General features: G+C 37.0%; 1 protein-coding gene across 1 annotated transcript in view; it reads right to left on the minus strand.

Moving 5' to 3' along the window:
* Positions 1–19,811, minus strand: part of KIF6 (kinesin family member 6) — a 375,439-nt gene that overhangs the window by 248,511 nt on the left and 107,117 nt on the right. The window contains exon 7 of the mRNA XM_055329543.1: positions 2,116–2,322. Within this exon, the coding sequence (XP_055185518.1) occupies positions 2,116–2,322 (207 nt within the window). The remainder of the gene's footprint in view (positions 1–2,115; positions 2,323–19,811) is intronic.

Genomic DNA, 19,811 nt, shown 5'->3' on the forward strand with positions numbered 1-19,811 from the left:
TCCGGTGTCTGGCATAGTCCTCAAACACACTACTGCTCCTTGTAAATGTTTGCTTAGTAAATAAATTCATTATATAGAAAATCAAATTCACAGAGCCACCAAGACCACTCACATGAGGCTGATGCTACAGGCATTTTGAAGAGAAGACATGTGGGGAGAGGAAGAGTTTTAATGAGAAGTAGCAGCTTGCAAGGTTGTGTAGAATGAAGAGAGAGGATAAGGGGCAGAATGTTTTTCTTGAGTGATAACAAATGGTGAAAATTCTGATTTAACTAATGAATATAATTTTGGATGAACAGATGGGCATAATAGGAATTTAAGCAGGGAGTGCTGCCATCAGAAACAAGTAGGTATATTTCTTTGAAATAAAACACTTTGAGTACAGTCCATTATGTTTTCATATCAATGTTTTATAAGTGTCCTATTAAGTAAAAAGCTCTGTTAAGTAAAAGTACTATGTAATAATTTGAGCAAGGAAGAGCTAGGAAAGCTGACTCTCGTCAGAAACACTAAAATTGTCTGAACACCATGGAGCCCATTAATCTCTGGGAACTGCATTACTGGGGTTCATTTAGTCAGAGCCTAACTGCATGCACCTTGTTCAGATACAGCTCCCTTAGGTTTCTCTCAATCTGCTTGCTCAGCCAACTTGACCATTAGAAAACATTTAACATCAGGACAATCTCAGTCTCAGAAGGGTTCATTAGGCAGTAAAAAAAAAAAAAAAAAAAAGGCGGGGGAAGGGAGTTCTGTTTGTTTTTTCAAATCTTTTAGCCTCCAACACTCATTAGCAAGTTCTTCTGCCTTGCCAATATACTCTGGACTTCTCCACTCCACTTTTTGATCATGCTTCTCTTTTTTTTCTCTCAGAATTTGGAAGTAGTTGCCATCTTTAACATTCAACTCACAGCACTTTACTCGCAGAGCTGAAAGAACTTGAGAAATCATTTAATTTAATATGCTCATTTTAGGGATGAGGGTTTTTTTCTGGAAAATTTATTTAGCTAAATTCAGATGAGCTTTCTTTGCACATGGAGTCAAGTTTGGAAATCAAAAGTAGAGCACACACTGGGGTAGACTGTAATAAACTTGGGGTAGGGGTTGGCAGAGAAAGCTAAAGTCAAAAGAACCTTCCTAGGATCACAATCAACAGCTAGACAAAGTCACCAGAAGCTGAAAAGATACTACTACTACTACTACTACTACTACTACTACTACCACTACTGATAATAATAATAATTTAGACATCTCTAAATTATGTTCTCACAACTAATCTACTAGCCTGAAAAGGTAGGTCCCAGGAGGCCATTTATACCCTATATTCACACCCATTACAAATTTTACAGTGAAAACAATAACGTATAATGAGAGAAAACATGGGCTTTGGAGCCAACCAACTCAAGATTCAAATCTTTACCTCATCACTAGCTGGTAACCTTGAGAAGGCCTCCAGAAGATCTGAGTTTTAAAATCTATTAAAATGGGAAGACTAACATCAACAGTGTAGGGCTTAAGGTTTAAACAAAATGGTATATACAAAATGCTAGACCTACACCAATATTCACAGCAGCATTATTTACAATAGTCAAAAGGTAGTAACAATCCAAGTATCCATTGATGGATGAATGGATAGACAAGACATGGCATGCACACATAATAAAACATTACTCAGCTTTACAGAGGAATGAAATTCAAATACATGCTACAACATGGATGGACTTTGAAGTCATTATGCTAAGTGACATAAACCAGAGAGAAAAGGACAAATATGGTATGATTCCACTTATATGAGTATCTGGAACAGTCAGGTTCATAGAGACACAAAGTAGAATAGAAGTTAGCAGGTACTGGGAGCATAAGGAAACAGAGAATTATTGTTTAATGAGAACAGAGTTTCTGTTTGTGGTCATGAAAGACTTCCGGAGATAGATGGCGATGAACTTAATGACACAGAATTGTACACTTAAAAATGATTAAAATGATAAAATTTATGTCATGTATATTTTGCCAAAATAAAAGAAGAAAACAACAAAATAAAGATACCAGCAGAGTACCTGATGCAAAGTTTATCAGCGAATGATAGATACAGTTACAGCCCATTGTGCCCATTTTTACCTGTTCTAAGTAGTGTAGGGACAAGTTGATATACTTGGCCTCTGTTAGAAGTTGGCCCCCTACTCCAGTCTTTGCAACTCGTTCTGAACCAGCCAGGTCAACTAAGTGAAGTTTGGCATGCCGGACAGTCGCAGATCCTGGTTCTTTGCTTGATAAGTGAATAGTGAAAATGCAGTGGGAACGAGTTGAAGCCTGGTTCATCGGAGTCTATAAAAAAGAAGTTGCAAAACAAAATTAATGTGAACAATGAGAATCTTTGCAGGCTATCAAAAAACTTAGATTTATGTTTCTAATGCTACAACATTTCCAATGAAGTTAATACTGTCAAACTCAACAAAAACACTTGTAGCTGAGATTGGTTGATTCAGAAAGTGAGGAAAGAGTTCAAATGAAGTAAAGCTTGGGTCCTCTTACTAATATGATAACTTGATTCCATTACTTGACCACAGTAACCTTGACGCATCTTAATCTTGGCTAGCCATATGGAAAATGCTCAGTGTGAATGTCATGGGGAAAAAGGTGAGAACAGATGCACTGGGGGAATTCATTACACACTTGTAATAAATACAACTCTCAGTTGAAGATGCCTGGTATCATTGCTACTACCCAACAGTGAATGGGGGTTCCAGTTAATGTAATAAATAAGAAAAAGAAATACAAGTTATAGTGACAGGAAAAGAGGAGATTAAAGCAATTATTATATATAGAAAAATATGGTGGTCTATGTAGAAAATGCAGGAGCATCCACAAACTATTAAAAACTAAGTTTAGCAAGGTTGCTGGATGCAAGATCAACACACCAATCAAGAAATTTCTAATAACCCAACAATAATTAATTAGGAAATGTAACATTACTTACAATGGCCACAAAGACAATGATGTAACGGGATTAATTTTATAAAAATGTGTGATTTGTAGGGAATATGATATTAAAAGATACCAAAAGAAAACCTGAGTAAAAGGTGTCCTAGATATTAATACACCATATCAGGGATAGGAAAACTAAAAATTCATCTCTATATTAATTTCTCTACATTAACCTATATATTCAATGCCATTGAAATAAAAATACCACACATTACGTTTGAGGAACAGAACAAATTGGATCTAAAACACAGATGGAAGACCCAATATTAAAAAATAACAAAAATAATTCTGTGAAAGAAGAACAAGAGAGAGTGACTTGTCCTGCTATACATCAAGGTATACCATAATGCCTACAGTAATTAAAACAGTATGGTGTCACTGCAGGAATGGATAATGAGGTCAGTAAAACATGCTGCGCTCATTTAGGAATTCTATGTAAGATAGAGGAGACATCACACTGCAGTGGAGAAAGGACAGACTAATTAACAAATGATGCTGAAATAACTGGTTCTCCATCTTGAAAAAAATAAATTTAGGTTGCTTTCTCATATCAGACACACAAGTAAATTACAGAATGTAATAAAGACTTATGTATGAAATTACACAATTTTAACACTAATATAAGAAAATATGGAAGCACATCATAGTCAACCCACGGTAGTAATGGATCTTTTTTAAATAAAGATTTATTTATTTGAGAGAAAGAGAGAGAATGCAAGTAGAGGGAGGAACAGAGGGAGAGAATCTCAAGCAGACTCCCCGCTGAGGGAGGAGCCTGATGTGGATCTCAGTCTCACAACCCATGAGACCATGACCTGAGACAAAATCACAAGTCAGATGCCTAACCAACTGAGCACCTCAGGTGCCCCGGGTAATGGATCTTTTATGATAAGACATTAAACACAAAAATGGATTGAAAGTATTTGACCAAGTTATCCAAAATTGAAGAACTTCTGGCTGATAAAATCTACCAACTAGTAGTAGGAGATTGGGAAATGATATTTGCAATTCATATGGCTGACAAAAGATTAATATTTGAAATAAAGAACTCCCACATGTCAATAAGAAAAAGACAACTCAGAAGAAAAATGAACAAAGGATATGAACAGGCAACCTATAAAGAGGAAATCTGAACATGCCCAGTATTTTTTAAAAAATGCTCAAACTCACAAATAATCAGGACAAATAATTAGACTCATATTGATAAACCATTTCATTTATGTCCATCAGACTGGCACAATTAAAAAAATAACAAAGTCTAATGAAATAAGGTTTGTAAAGATACAAGGAAACAGGAACTTTTATATACTGCTAGTGGGAATATAAATTAACCCATTTTTGAGAGCAATTTGACAATATGTGGTAAGGTTGTGATGTATATAACCCACAACCCAGCAAAAGACCACAAGGTCTATTTCCTGGAGAGAAATCTGGAACAAGGAACACCAGGAGAGAGAAATGGGGTGGATGATATACACACATATGGTCATTCACTGCAACACTGTTTGGGGATAGCAAAAAATTGGTGCAAGATGTATAACCTAAATGAACATCTGTGGTGGAAAAGATGAATAAACTAGGATAATTCAAACTATAGAGAAGTTAAAGTGAAGTACCCTTTGGATAGATTGACAGATGGGATTTATGAAATGCTGAAGAAAAATAGCATGTTAAAGAATGATATAAACTTAGATGATCAAAATGATATTTGTGATAGAATTTAGGTAAAAAAGCAATGTTATGTAGAAAATTTGTTCTTGGTTCTGTAACTTAGGTCATTAAAGTATAAAAATATGGGCTGGAAGGACACAGCAAATTAATAATAATGGTTGTCTTTGTGAGGAACACAAAGCAAAAGGCCAATGAGAGGACTTCAATTTTGTCTGTAATATCCTAGGTATATAAAATTATCAGAAGCAAATTCTGATACCTAAAGATAAAAAAATCATCTAAAAATATTCCAAATGAATGTTCATATAAGTAAATATATGCAACTCTCCATCTCTGCAAAATGAGATTTAATGAAAGAATTTCCATATGGATGCACATGTATTCAGATAGGGTAACACACTTGGATGCTATTTTAACTAGAAATTCTTTCTGTAAATATGAGTTCTTGATATATGCCATTGTTGATTTACACCAACTAGCAAAATACACAGATGTCAAAATACTGGCATTGTTTTGGTGATGATAATGTAGCGAGTGAGTTAAATAGGCTGAAAATATGACCCATTACCCGTTGCCACAATAACCATACCCAGATCTGGCCAGTGTGTGATTTTGCATGCTGAAGTGGATCAGCAAATAACTGTGCCTGTAAAACCGCAAACTCAAATTTAGAACCTAAGTTGAGGTGTCTTGAAAGTGACTGGAAGTTATTCGCAGAACTTAAACATGGGTTTCATTTCACTGTTATATTCGCACAACAATAAATCCTACAGTACTGCCACAAAAGTCAAATTGACGATCGATATAAGCGAGTAACACAGAGGCCATCCCCAACAGCTGTCTTTAGCTCTACATGGATATACTGAAATCACAGTTAAATGTGGCCATTAGCAAATAATGGAAGAATGTACCCATTTCAAAGGAATGTGAGATTTACATCAAATTAAATTGTATTTCTGGAGTCTGTAATTAAAATGCAGTAATATGCTGTCAGAGTCCATGCCTACAATTTTGTAACTTCTCATAAATATTTCCTGCATGAAGTAGTAGTTGGTGTCCTGTTAGCTAAAATTTTCTTAAACCTCAGAAAACATTCTTTATGTGTAGCCGTTTTAAGTGTGATTGAATGTGCTGGTGTCTGCTCGGTGTTTATTCAAGGGTGTCTTTAAGCCTCATAAGCATGCCCCTACATTCGTCCTTTTAAAGGTAAAATTGTATTAAAACATTTCTGAAACTGCCCAAGAACAGATGGCACCATTTAGGCAGATTCATTCAAATTTAAGCGCACATTTTAAACAAATGTGCTCTTGGCACTAGAGCCTATGTCTTTGGAAAAATTTTAGTGATGATTAATCATCTGCATGCAGAGAGCGTTCATATTTTATATCAGTCTATGGCTACAGCTCTGCATTAGGTAGCACAAAGACTGGGAGGAAAATAAGACATAGACCTTTCCCTCAAGAAATTTGTAATCTAGTTCAAGAGCTAAAGACAAAACAAGTGAAATGAGAGTGAATGAGTGCAGTAAAGAAAGTGGTCTGTTCTCAGAATGAGCATCCTGATCCTCTAGGTAACATCTAAGAATGTTAACCATCCCCTCATTCTGGAAGCTCTCTACCCACCGCACCTCTCCTTGGTTTCTAGAATCAGACACTGTTCAGGCACTTTTTTTTTTTTTTAAGAGTGAGAGAGAGAGAGAGAGAGAGAGCTCAAGTGAGTGGGGGAAAGGGCAGAGGGAGAGAGAGCATATTAAGCAGGCTCCACACCCAGCATGGAGTCCAATATGCCCCTTGGTCTCTCAACCCTGAGATCATGACCTGAGCCAAAATCAAGAGTCAGAAGCTTAACTGAACCATCCAGGCGCCCCGTGTTGTGACACTTGCTAACTGCTATCTCCTTTTCCTTTGTTGGATCCTTTTCTCTCTAGTACCTAAAATAATCATGTCCCAAGCTGTGATTATCATATTTCTTCCCCTTGGAAAGCTCTTCTTCTATAGCTCTGATTATCACTGGATAGGCACTCTAGTGTGATTAAAAGTCGCATACTAATGATCTTAGAATCTGGTATTGGAATACCTGGTTTCAAGTCCTGGTTCCATCATTTACTAGGGTTTGAATCTTATGCAAATTTACATAATTTTGGTTTTCATGTCTTGGCAATACCATAACAAGACTTGCTTTGCTGGCGCACCTGGATGACTCAGTTGGTTAAACATCTGACTCGGTTTCAACTTACGTCATGATCTCAGGATCATGAGATCAAACGCCGTGTTGGGCTCCACACTCAGCATGGATTTGGCTTCAGATTCTCTCTCTCCCTCTCCCTCTGCCCCTCTCTCCACTTGTACTTTCTCTCTCTAAAACGAATAAATAAAATCTTTAAAAATATTTTATTTATTCATGAGAGAGACAGAGAGAGAGAGACAGACAGACAAAGACAGAGACAGAGACATAGAGAGAGAAGCAGGCTCCATGCAGGGAGCCCAGTGTCGGACTCGATCCCCGGACTCAACCGCTGAGCCACCCAGGGATCCCTGAGTAAATAAAATCTTAAAGAAAAGACTTGGTTTGCTGCAAAGAGCTATACTGAGTGTTGAAGTGGCCCATGAACCAAAAAAAGATCATATAAATGTCCATCCCTGTTGATATTCACTATATTCAGATGCCTCCCTTACTCTCATTTCCAACCACAATTTCTCTGTACACTAGATTAGAATGTCTATCAGCTTGACTGACAATTGTCTCTAAAATGCCTTGCCAGCATCTTGTACCTAATATTCTCCAAAACTACCTTATCACTTTCCCTCATTCTGTGTCCTACACATAGATACCCAATCCATTCTAATCCTGTTGAATTTACCTCTACTTCTCTCCAAATACCCTTTATCTGTCACTTAGGCATGGCATTCTCTACTTATTAGTGTCCCCATATTTACTCTTGCATCCTCCAATTGTTCTTCACCTTGCAGACAGAGTAATATTTTTAAGAGATATTTGATTATGTCAATCCTACTTACATCGCTGAATTAAACTATCACACTCCCTAAGACTAAATATCTGTAGTTCCTTCAAGTGTGTCTTAAGCAGGCACTGTGACACTCTGAATTGCACAGATTCTTTCTAACATAGCCTAACCACAGCAGAGGACACTGGAATCTGGGCAATCTAAATCTTGTGTTGCCAGTAAGTAGCACTTGAAGTTGCCGTATTTTCTCTACCCTTTTACTCATGCTCTGAAATTTGTTTGGGAAGTGCGTGTGTGCACTTCCACGCACACACAGACACTTTATTTGATGACTGATTTAATTAGAATGCTACAGTATCTTGAGATAATTCGGAACTGATTTTTTTTTGCAACTTTGTGCTATCTACAAATGAGAATATCCTCATCCAAATAATTCGTAGGACATCTCATAGAGCAGGACAACAACACCACATGAACACTCCTATTCTCTATCCTATTAGGTAACAGTTATGGACATTTTCTAATTGGCTTCAACCCAAGTACTTTCATATTCCTTGAATTTCTCTTTATATCTCCAAGGATATTTTAAGAGACTTTTATTAAATAAATTGGATTCATTTGATCTATGAATTTTTATGACCTTATCAAAAAAGTGAATGGAATTAGTTTACGGTGAATCAATGTTGACTCTTTACTAATTGCTTACTGACAGGTATTTAAGAATCCTTGATCAGATTCTTTTCTTAGGGCTTCGTGTCAAAAATATTAACTCATCATTTTCCAAATATGTTTTTCTCTTTGTAAAAGTTGAAAATAGCTGACTTTCTTTTATGGGGCAGAAGTCTAGAAACCCAGGCTCCCTGGGTCCCTTCTAGATTTATCATAATAAGAGCCATTTGAAAGGTTACCTCTCTAACAAAGGCTCTCTACTTCCTTCCTCCTCCCACCCAGACTTTGAGTTCCTTGAGGCTGAGACTATGTCTTATTCATCATTGTAACCGTAGCATAATATAACATGCATTCAAAACCACTTATTTAATTCTTGACCTTATTCATTTCTAGCTGTCTGGAAACTCTATGGTATGTGCCATAATTTCTAAAAATCTCCATATATTTGGAGACCACATCTAAAAACTCTTTTCCCCCCCAAACTCTTTAAGTCCACAGAATACAACTTATTTAAGTCTAGAAATTAAATTTGAAAAAGTAAGACCTACTCAAATCTGTCTACCTATCTTGGGCTTCCATTATTTTTTGTGCCTGATTCCAGGGCTCTCGGACTACCCTCTACATCTTCAGCTGCCATTTCTCTTACCTAGAATGTTCTTGCTGGTCAAGTATTGTATAGCATTTCTTACCGGTAAAGTATGCTCCTTTTCTCCTTCTCAAATAAGCCTATTCAAAATTCACTTATCTTCGTGAATTCCCTTGGACTATTCTCAATTGGCATTAGCCATTGTGTTCACAGCAAGGACATTTAATGTTTGTGCATATAGTACATCATTAATATCCAAACTCTGGAAAATGTCAAAGGATGGATTGTTCCAAATGGATTTTTAAATGTTTACCATTTAAAAAAATGATGACATCATATGAATAATTTGCTATAGTGGCCAATGAAGGGCAATGGTGTGATCTATGAGTGTTTTGGTGGCCAGCTCACTTTGTGTGGTATAAAAAGCAGTACACATTATAAAAGGTGACTGACTCAAAAACGATCCTGTCAGATGATGGTGACTTCAAACTCTCTATACAGAAGGAGCTTGAAGCAGCAATATGGCTGAGGCATGGTACTTAAAACTGCTTTTGCAGGGCACTTTTTATAATATAGCATTAAATCAAGAAAACACCACATGCCCAAAGTGAAGACAAAAATTCCTTCTCCTGCCCTCCAAGCCATTTATTGGCTCTGGCTGGGCTACCACTCCCAGAAACTACTTCATAAGTGTAAAAATCTCAAATTTCGTTGAACAAGAATCATTTTCTACAAAACAGGAGATATTGGTAGGCTGAAAAAATTTTTTGAAAAGAAATGGTATAGCTATAAGAATCAGACAGTGTTGATGAACATTCTCAAAAGGCTGTTTATTCATCTTCCCTTTTAAAAAATATTTATTTATTTTAGAGAGAGACAGTGCAAGCAGGGAGAAAGGCAGAGGGAGAGAGAGAATCCTCAAGCAAACTCTCTGCTAAGCACAGAGCCTGACACGGGACTCAATCCTGGGACTCTGAGATTATGACCTGAGCTGAAATCAAGAGTTGGACAGTTCATCGAAAGATGAATGGATAAAGAAGATGTGGTCTATGTATACAATGGAATATTACTCAGCCATTAGAAACGACAAATACCCACCATTTGCTTCAACGTGGATGGAACTGGAGGGTATTATGCTGAGTGAAGTAAGTCAATCGGAGAAGGACAAACAGTGTATGTTCTCATTCATTTGGGGAATATGAATAATAGTGAAAGGGAATATAAGGGAAGGGAGAAGAAATGTGTGGGAGATATCAGAAAGGGAGACAGAACATAAAGACTCCTAACTCTGGGAAACGAACTAAGGGTGGTGGAGGGGGAGGAGGGCAGGGGGTGGGGGTGACTGGGTGACGGGCACTGAGGCGGACACTTGACGGGATGAGCACTGGGTGTTATTCTGTATGTTGGTAAATTGAACACCAATAAAAATTAATTTATTAAAAAAAAAGAGTTGGACAGTTAACTGACTAAGCCTCTCAGGGTTTCTAGAGATGCACAACAACTAATCTTGATGCTCTAAGATTTCATTACATATATTCTTTAGTTGTTGTTACACATATTCTTTTTGGCAGATCAATAAGGATTCTCTGTGAATTAAAATTTTCACTTTTTTTTCATTGTTTCATGATAGGGTTGGTGTGTGTGTGTGTGTGTGCGTGTGTGTGTAGCCATTTTTAAGGGTGAACATTTTGATTTTAGGGGCAAGAATTGATAAGTAAAATACCATGTTGTGTTTATATAATATACTATTATGCTTTTGGTAAAAAAAAATTTTTTCTTTTAGTTAATATCATGTTTTTAAATCAATTCAAAAACGGTTATAGATAATATGACCTACAGAGTTCAAATAATCTCTTTAAATTACATGTAACATTATTTCTAGGATCCTTTGAATGATTCTTTATTTCTTATAAGCTTATATTCCATTCCTATGTAACAAATTCTTTTTTTTTTCAACAACTCTTCTATTTTGATGTGAAACAGCTCAACAGGCATTTCCACTATACTTTAGAATAGGCCAGGTGAAGAAAATCTCTTAGACTGAACAGAGTATATAATATATACACTTGAGATTCTTTAAAGCACACCAACTAAAGAAAAAAGAGCACCGCAGAATCCAAAATTCAGATTTCCACTCCAATTCTCCTTGTTTGATAACACTTTCTAGCCAGATAGCCTAACTAATCTGTTCCTCTGGTCGTTTATTCTATCTGAATTGAAGACTAAAAATACTGACTTCTGTGTTTTCTAGGTTACCTCAGCCTTTCAGGTTATAACTCACTCTTAATTAAAGATTCCCTAGCCCTTCTACACTTGGTTAAATGATTCTTCCCATAGCAAACAGGTCAGATTAGAAGGCCCACTACATCCTTGATGTACACTAATTCAGCCTGGAAGTGAGGCCTGACCAAACCTAGTGGTATAGCACATGACACTTCCCTGATCTTCCCTGGGGCTGTTTTAGATCATTAGTGATTAGCAGCAAAATATCCCCAATTAGAGAAACTTCTGTTGGAATTAATGATCCTAAATAGCTTTTTTTTTTTTCCTGATTTTTCTCTATATACGATACATGGCTTTTAGAAAAGTAGCCAATATCATTTTTCCTAGTTGCAGGATTTCTAGACCTGGCATATTATCAAAGTGGTTTTGTAAAAGAGAAAAATAAATTAGCCACACAAATTTTGTATAAAATTTAAAAGCAAGCTTTGGAACAACCTGGAACATATAATAAGAATATTCTAGCAAATATGATTTACCTTTCTGATAATAATAGCTTATTATATTTGATTATATATACCTCCTAACAAGTCTGGGATCAATTTGAAAGATTTTTTTTTAACTTTCACATCCTCAAAGATATATTAGATGACTTAATTTTAGGAAAACTAAATGTTAGAATTAGGGATGGCTCTTCTTCTGCTAGATGTCAGAGTTCAGAAGATTGCCTCCTGATGGGTCATTTCTGTAGGATTTGACAAATGAAAATCAAGCACATTTATATAAAAAGCCAAGTATGCTAAAATTGGCACATATGCAAACTGAGAAGGAATTTTACCCATATCTTAAATCTGAGTTCCGTCCAACTATCATCTCTATTTATCATTCTTGAACAAGACTTCATCACATCATCACCAGAGCAAAGGTTTGCTCTCTGAACAATGGAAATTATGATTCCAAATGGTCTCCCCCCTTTTTTTTACTTGACTACAAGAAGCATCATAGCTAAATTTATTCCTTGATGGCAATAAGTAACTCATCCCTGTTATCTAGCACACTTTGCACCTTTTAAAATGAATTTAACTCCCCCCCCCCTTTTCCTTTTAAAATTCAGTCTGGTTTAATAATTTCCATGTGTGACCCTATACATAACCGGAACCACAATATTATGGGGCCAAAAAGTCTAATGATCTTCTCAAGAGTTGACAGCAGTTCAGTAGATTTGTCTTTAGGGAAAACCTATTTTATACACACCCCAGAGCTCAAGATTGTAGGTAAGCTGAAAATGGCTTTTGCTCGCTTGTGTACAGGCAATGAGATCAGTACTGATAACATGCCAAGCAGAACTCAGATATACATTTGTATTATTTTATTCTTAGAAAAGGAGTTTATCCTGTCAGATTGACTGTGATAACTCTCAATGCAACGTTTGAGGTCAGACATCAAATCAGTAACAGACATGAATTTGAGGACCATGTCACTCAGGGGAAGGAAGAACTCTAGAAGCACAGAAGGCAACTACTAGATACACTGTTTCACTCTGTTGTATGGTCCAATATTCTCTCCACATTTTGAAGATTCCACAGTTCTCTCTATGGCCATGAAGATCTCTTGCTGTTACAACTGGCAAGACTCCAAAGGGCATACCCAAAACATGATCAAATTACATGCTGAAGATTTTTGGTGGCTGATAAGACCCCTGTCCCCTCCCTCCTAGCTTGAACCAATATAAGGATTGGATGCAAAAGTCAGCCTGCCAAAAAATTACAAAAATGTATCAGCAAGAAATGCTAAAAGAATAGCTTCTGTGCTTAAAATGACAGCCAAAATGGACTTCCTGCCAGTTCCCGCATGTGTATTCCTGATTTGTAAGATAAGCCAAAACAATCTGAGTCATTATCTCAGCTTATAGGAATACTTTTACTCAGGGACTAATACTTATAGGAATACTTTTACTCAGGGACTAATCCTACGCCTCTCTGCTGTCTGATCCATCCCTTCTCTCCCCTCTCTTTTTTTGTTTCTGTACAGAGAGATGCTGAGTCCTAAGAGCAGCATCTTCCCAAGACCCTTTTTTGCTCGCATTCACCTGGGGAAGTCAGGGAGGGAAAGAAATCCTCCAGCTTCTCCCCTTGCTCACACCCTCCCATCTCCTGCCACTGCCTCTGCTGCCTGAGACCTGCCTACAGAGAGCAGCAGCTCCCAGGGCTTGCTCATTGCTCTTTCTAGGTGGTACCTTCTCTCATTTTCTGCATCCTTATCTCTCCACCATGTTTCTTCCTCTTTTTTTCCTCCTCCCCGTCCTCAGCTGCCTCCTCCTCTTCTTCCTCCTTCTTTTTTGCTTCTATTGGCACTTTCATCTTTACAATGGCTTTCTTTTCCTCTGTCATTTCTTCTCTGAGTTCCCCACGTTTGCTTTTAATCTTCTTCTCTTGTAATCCCTTCTATATATTTTTTTAAGCACGGATTACATATTTAAGACAAGGAAGTACATTTCCTCTGCTCCCTGATGTAATCAGTCTTCAAATATATGTTTCTTAGTTACCCTCCACCCTATTCCCTTTACATGGATAAGTCTTAGCTGTTTTCTTTCTGATAATTTTACCTCTGAACACATCCATCTTTTTCCTAAAGAATAGTCTGAGGGTTGGGTGACTTTGTGCCCTGAATACTTTTACTTTATATCTGTTATGTTCTGGGCCTGAAGAGCATATACCTTCCTCAATTTTTTTGCACAAACAGGCCTGGGATAGTATAACCCTGTAAGTCACAAACTCCTTGAACTGCATTCATTAAACACCATCTTTCTGGCCATGAGCCAAGACCATTGACCATAAAAATGACCCGTCTTTCAGGTTTCTTCTTTGGATCTATCTTTCATGGAGTAGAATGAATATCTATCTAATACTGTCCCCCTCCCCCATACTTGCCTGTGTTCTTAGATCTCATCACTGTAACCAAAAGATCATTGGATTTGCATTTGAGAATTGTGATCCTTTCTTTAAGGGGAAACTGTATCCTGCCTGAGGTTGGAGGGTAAATGTGCTGGCTCTCAGCACCCTCCCTCACCATAATTCAAATTTCATAATATTTGGCAGCTTTTCTTATGGTTTGAGGTTATGGCTATTTCCTTGTTTCACTGAAGATGGCTTTTTGTCCTCTGTTTTCTATATTTTGTTGCTGTTGTTGCGGAATTTCAGTAACAGTAAAAATTATTTTCTTCTGCTATGTTTAATCAGAAATGAGAATTTGAAAGATCAGTAGAAACTCTGGAGCTAAACTTACAGTCAAAAAAATTATGTTTCTCTCATTATGTATACAGAATATGTGCATTTTAACTTTCTAATAATGGCTGTAGCAGATCAGTTCATTTATTTTAATAAATAAATGTCTCACAGTTTGTGCAATACTACTAATCAGGTTAAATGAGAGCAGAATGCAAACTATATGTTATGTATATATATGTTATAACACAGCACTATTTTTAAGAAACTATATATCTCATATATAAAATATGAAAAAGAGAAAGAAATGCCTGACATACAGTAAGTGCTCAAACTTGAAGTTTCCTTCCATAAGAGAAGAGGTTAGAATTGTCAACACATCTGCTGAGGTTTCTGCTTGCCTATGGAGACTTACTAATAAGGGACATTATTCTTATAATAAGAGCAGGACCAAAATGTATTTTGCATGCTGTGTTTTTTGCTCTTCCTACCCTCACAAATCTTGGAATAAACTTGCTAATTATATACAATTAATATATCTTTCAAACAAAAATCTTCTGCGGGGACATCTTAGTTAGTGTCCTTCTAATGGTTTTGCAGAATAGGATCCCTGGGTGGCTCAGCGGTTTGGTGCCTGCCTTTGGCTCAGAGAGCGATCCTGGAGTCCTGGGATTGAGTCCCGTGTTGGGCTCCTGGGGTGGAGCCTGCTTCTCCCTCTGCCTGTGTCTCTGCCTCTCTCTCTATGTCTATCATGAATGAATGAATGAATGAATGAATGAATGAAGAAATACCTTTTTTTAAAAAAAGGATCCTGGAATGCTAATTGCAACCTAAATCGTCATTTCCCACACATACTACACAAGATCAAGGCTTAGAGTGTTGTTAACAAACACAATCACACAGTAAAACTGCTCTTTCTTTCCTGTGCTGTACTCATGTTATTAGATCACATATCCAGCACCAGTTGTTCCTATGACTGGCATAAAACTACCAACTCCACCCACACCCTGTCTCCTAGCTGGCTTTGCACTCCCACAGGGTCATATGGTCACTCCACACGTTTAATAATGTGCAAAGTCTGAGAAATTACAAAACACATCAGCGTAATTCAGATAAATCTACTGTTTTTATTTCAAGCAAAGAATTAGGTGGAAAGACCTCTAATAGCTTCTGGCAAAATAATTTATATATCCCATAAACATTGTTGATAGGCTGATTATTTGGAAAGTAATCTCTTCCAAAAGGTCTGGAGTATCACAAATTTTAAAATGTCAAAGTTGTCTGGGATGTACTCTGCCTGTACTCACCAACAGGCACGGTGTACCCATAAAACCACTATCAATTCTGGGCCTGAGATTGTAGGTCTTATCCCCTGAAATCACCAAACTTCCTCTCCCCATCAATGCCACCAAATAATTAATGAATGACAGACCAACTAGTTGACGGGGTGCTGAGAGAACAGAGTTGAACAGGACAACAGCCTTATCTTTAAATAATTGTTAGCTGAAATCTTTAAGGTCTTTCCAAATGTCATTTAATTTAATTCTTACCATAACCCTGGAAAGTAGGTATCACTGTACCCATTGCACAGGTTAGGAACTATGGTTCATATTGGGTCAGTGACTTGCCCAAGGACATATACCTGTCAAGGTGGAGCCCGGAGAGGAATAGGAGGTCATCTCCAAAGCTCTTACTCTTCACCACTGCCTGGTGGGAATCCACAGTGATGGTAAAGAAGCCAAAGAATGGACACCAACACCGACTGGAAGAACTTACTTGATGATTTGTTCAGGGAAGGAAGGGAAAGAAAGCAAACCACCTACCAATGGGATCCTGGACTTCCCCAATATTGGCACAAAGTGTTCTCTTCTCACCAAAGGTCCCCTCAAGCAGTGTTATAGCCAATGCTGTATACTAGATATACCATATCATTCCTCCTGAATTCATCAAGGTCAAGGGCTACCCCAGGTATCAATCATATAAGAAATTATATTCTAGGTTATCTGGATACTGGATTAGTTTTCCAGGGCCACCATAATGAAGTACAACACACCAGGGGCTTAAACAATGGAAATTTATCATCTCATGGTTCTTAAGGTTAGAAGTGCAAAATGGAGGTGTTTACAGGGTTGTTTCTCCCCTCTGAGGGCTGTGAAGGAAGGATCTGTTCCAGGTCTCTCTCCTTGCTGATAGATGAGAGTTTTTGCACTCACATGGCATTTTCCCTTTTTAGTATATGTCTCCATATTTCCCCATTTTATAAGGACACCAGTCATATAGAGTTAAGGCTCATCCTAATAACTTCATTTTAACTCAAAGACCTCTATAAAGACCCCACCTCTCAATAAGGTCACATTCTGAGGTACTGGGGGTTAGGACTTCACCATACGAATGAAGAGGAGGGAGAAGGATATACTTTAACTCATAATAGACACCACTATGAAGTTTTGGTAGAAGACATCCCAGATACTATTCTCTTCTGCAAAGAGCTTATAAAAGAGGCTAGTATTAGTCTAATGATTCACTCTGAGAAAGATTACAACTCTTAAGATGAATATTTAATGACATTTTTAATGGAAGCTACTTCTAGAGGGAGGATTCAAAATGAATTCTGATTTTGTTAATTCCGGATAATCTTTTTCAAGATTCAGGTAAAATCCCCATGCCCCAGAAATCTCTGATAAGATCCACTCCATCCTGATAATGATCATCCCTTTCCATGTCCCGGGTCAAAATGTGAACAATGGGGTGGATGCTACTGGGCATCAAATTTCAATTCAAAGAAACAAAGTGCTTTCTAATATGTAGAATTATTCATCAATGAGCTATTGCATGTCTAAGGATGGCAACCAAGGCAGAAACCATAAAATAAAAAGACCCACTTTGCTTTGGTAAAAAAAAAAAAAAAAGAAAGAAAGAAAAACCAAAAAGAAAATTTATAAAATTTAAAAATATTTACTAAATATATGATAAAGGAAAAAAGCTATTATCTTTAATGTCCATTCATTCAATGATTATTTACTGAGCCCATATTATATGTTATGTTATGTTTCTCAATATGGTGGATGTGAACAAGACCAAGTCCCAGCCCTCATGAAGTCAACAAATCAACCAGACCTACCCTAATACTCCAAGAGGAAAAATAATTAGAAGACATAAAGACATAAACAAAAACAGAAATGCAAATGGTAAATAAAATGGTAAGTAAAATAAAAAGTAAGTATCCAAAGTAGTAGAATTGATACAACTCAACATCCAAAAAAGAATCCAATTAAAAAACAGGCAGAAGACATGAACAGAAATTTTCTCAAAGAAGATATACAGATGGCTAAAAGACACATGAAAAGATGTTCATGATCACTTATCATCAGGGAAATCCAAACCAAAACTACAAAGAGAATTTTGGTTCTGTACCATTTTTTCTTTTGGGAACTATACTTATTTGCATATTAGACTTATTCATTTTAACTCCTATCTCTTTTAGAGATAAAAAATTTAAAGAGATAAGGGCTGACAATTTTTTTTATTTTATCTATTCATTCATGACAGATACAGAGAGAGAGAGAGAGAGGCAGAGACACAACAGAGGGAGAAGCAGGCTCCATGCAGGGAACCCAATGTGGGACTCGATTCCCAGTCTCCTGGATCACACCCTGGGCTGAAGGCAGTGCTAAACCACTGGGCCACTGGGGCTGCCCTGGCTAAGAATTTTCTAAAAGTAATGAAAGACTAGACTCCAGAAAAGCAGAAAGTATAATGCATACCTCTGAGCAGAAAAGCAAATTTGAAAAATGAAACCACACCTAGACACACTAAGAAGCTCAAAAAGTAGCGGGCGAGAAATGACAGATTATTTGCAATTGTGAAATTATAACAAATTTAACATCAATGGAAATCAGAAAATAGTGATCTACTATCTTGAAAGTGCAGAGAGGAAATAATTGTCAACTTAGAATGGTCAATCTAGCAAAACAGATTTTAAGAAAGAAGGCAAATAAGGACATTGCAGATATGCAAAAATTGGAGAGTTTACCAATAGTTCTTATCTAAAGAACTTCTAAAAAGTATACCGCAGATAGAAAAAAAATGATCCCAGGGGGAGCCAAGAAATACGAAGGAATGGTAAACAAAGAGATAGTGACTGTGAAGGTAAATCTAAACAAGCCATGTCTATATAAAATAATAATAATGTCTACTCATGTGAGTTTTTTCCAAGGGTACACTGAAAGACTGGACAACAATGACATGTAAGGTGACTGAGTAAATAATTGAGTTAAAATGTAAAAACAAAACAAAATAAAACTACAATGACATATCACCTCCTACCTGTCAGAATGGCTAAAATCAAAAGCACAAGAAACAAGTGTTCATGAGAATGTGGAGAAAAGGAACCCTCATGCACTTTTGGTGGAATTGCAAACTGGTGCAGCCACCATGGTAAACAGTATGGAGATTCCTCAAAAAGTTAATAGAATTGCCATGTAATCCAGTAATTGCACTATTGGGTATTTACCAAAAAAATACAAAAATACTAGTTCAAAGGGATACATGCACCCCTATGTTTTATAGCAGCATTATGTACAATAATCAAATTATGGAAGCATCCCAAGTGTCCAACAATATCTGAATGGTTAAAGAAGATGTGGCACATACAAACAATGGAATATTACTCAGCTATAAAAAAAGAATGGAATCTTGCCATTTGCAACAACATGGATGAAGCTAAAGAATATAATGCTAAAAATGAAATAAGTCGGAGAAAGACAAGTATCATATGATTTCTCTCATATGTGGAATTTAAGAAACAAATGACAAAGGGAAGAGAGAGAGAGAGAGAGAGAGAGAGAGACCAAGAAACAGACTCTTAACTATAGAAAACAAACTGATAGTTACCAAAGGGAAAAGGTGAGGGTTTGGGTGAAACAGGTGATGGGGATTAAGGAATGCACTTGTGATGAGCACTGGGTGATGTATAGAAATGTTGAAACTACATTGTACACCTGAAACTATTATAACACTCTGTCAACTACACTGAAATTAAAATTAAATTAAATTTTAAAATTTTAGATTTGCAGGTTTTGCATTCATTAAGCATTTCTGTAAGTACTAACTGTATGCCAGGCACTGGTCAAGGTACTAGGGACTCAAAGATGAAGAAAATATAGAAAGATCTTGGCCCCGAAGGAGCTTAATCCAGTTGGCGGCAGGAGGGGTGGGGGAGAGAAATGTATTTTTTTAAAATAGAGTTTTGTACGTGTTCTAGCAAAAAGAAAAAAAATAAAATGCTAAAATGCATATTCCTGGGCTCCGTAGCAGAGATTCTGAATCCATTGATCAGAAATGGGATCCAAGAAACGGTTTCTTGACTACCACAAGGTATTCTAATGCAGGTTATCCTCAGGTTACACTTGGGCACAGAATGCTCTAGACTATAGGTGCGACTGAGCCAATGGTTCCAGTCCAAAAGGACTGTGCAGGGCTTAACCATCAAAGG

Source organism: Nyctereutes procyonoides, unplaced genomic scaffold, assembly GCF_905146905.1.
Source record: "Nyctereutes procyonoides isolate TBG_1078 unplaced genomic scaffold, NYPRO_anot_genome, whole genome shotgun sequence".
Taxonomy (NCBI): Eukaryota; Metazoa; Chordata; class Mammalia; order Carnivora; family Canidae; genus Nyctereutes; species Nyctereutes procyonoides.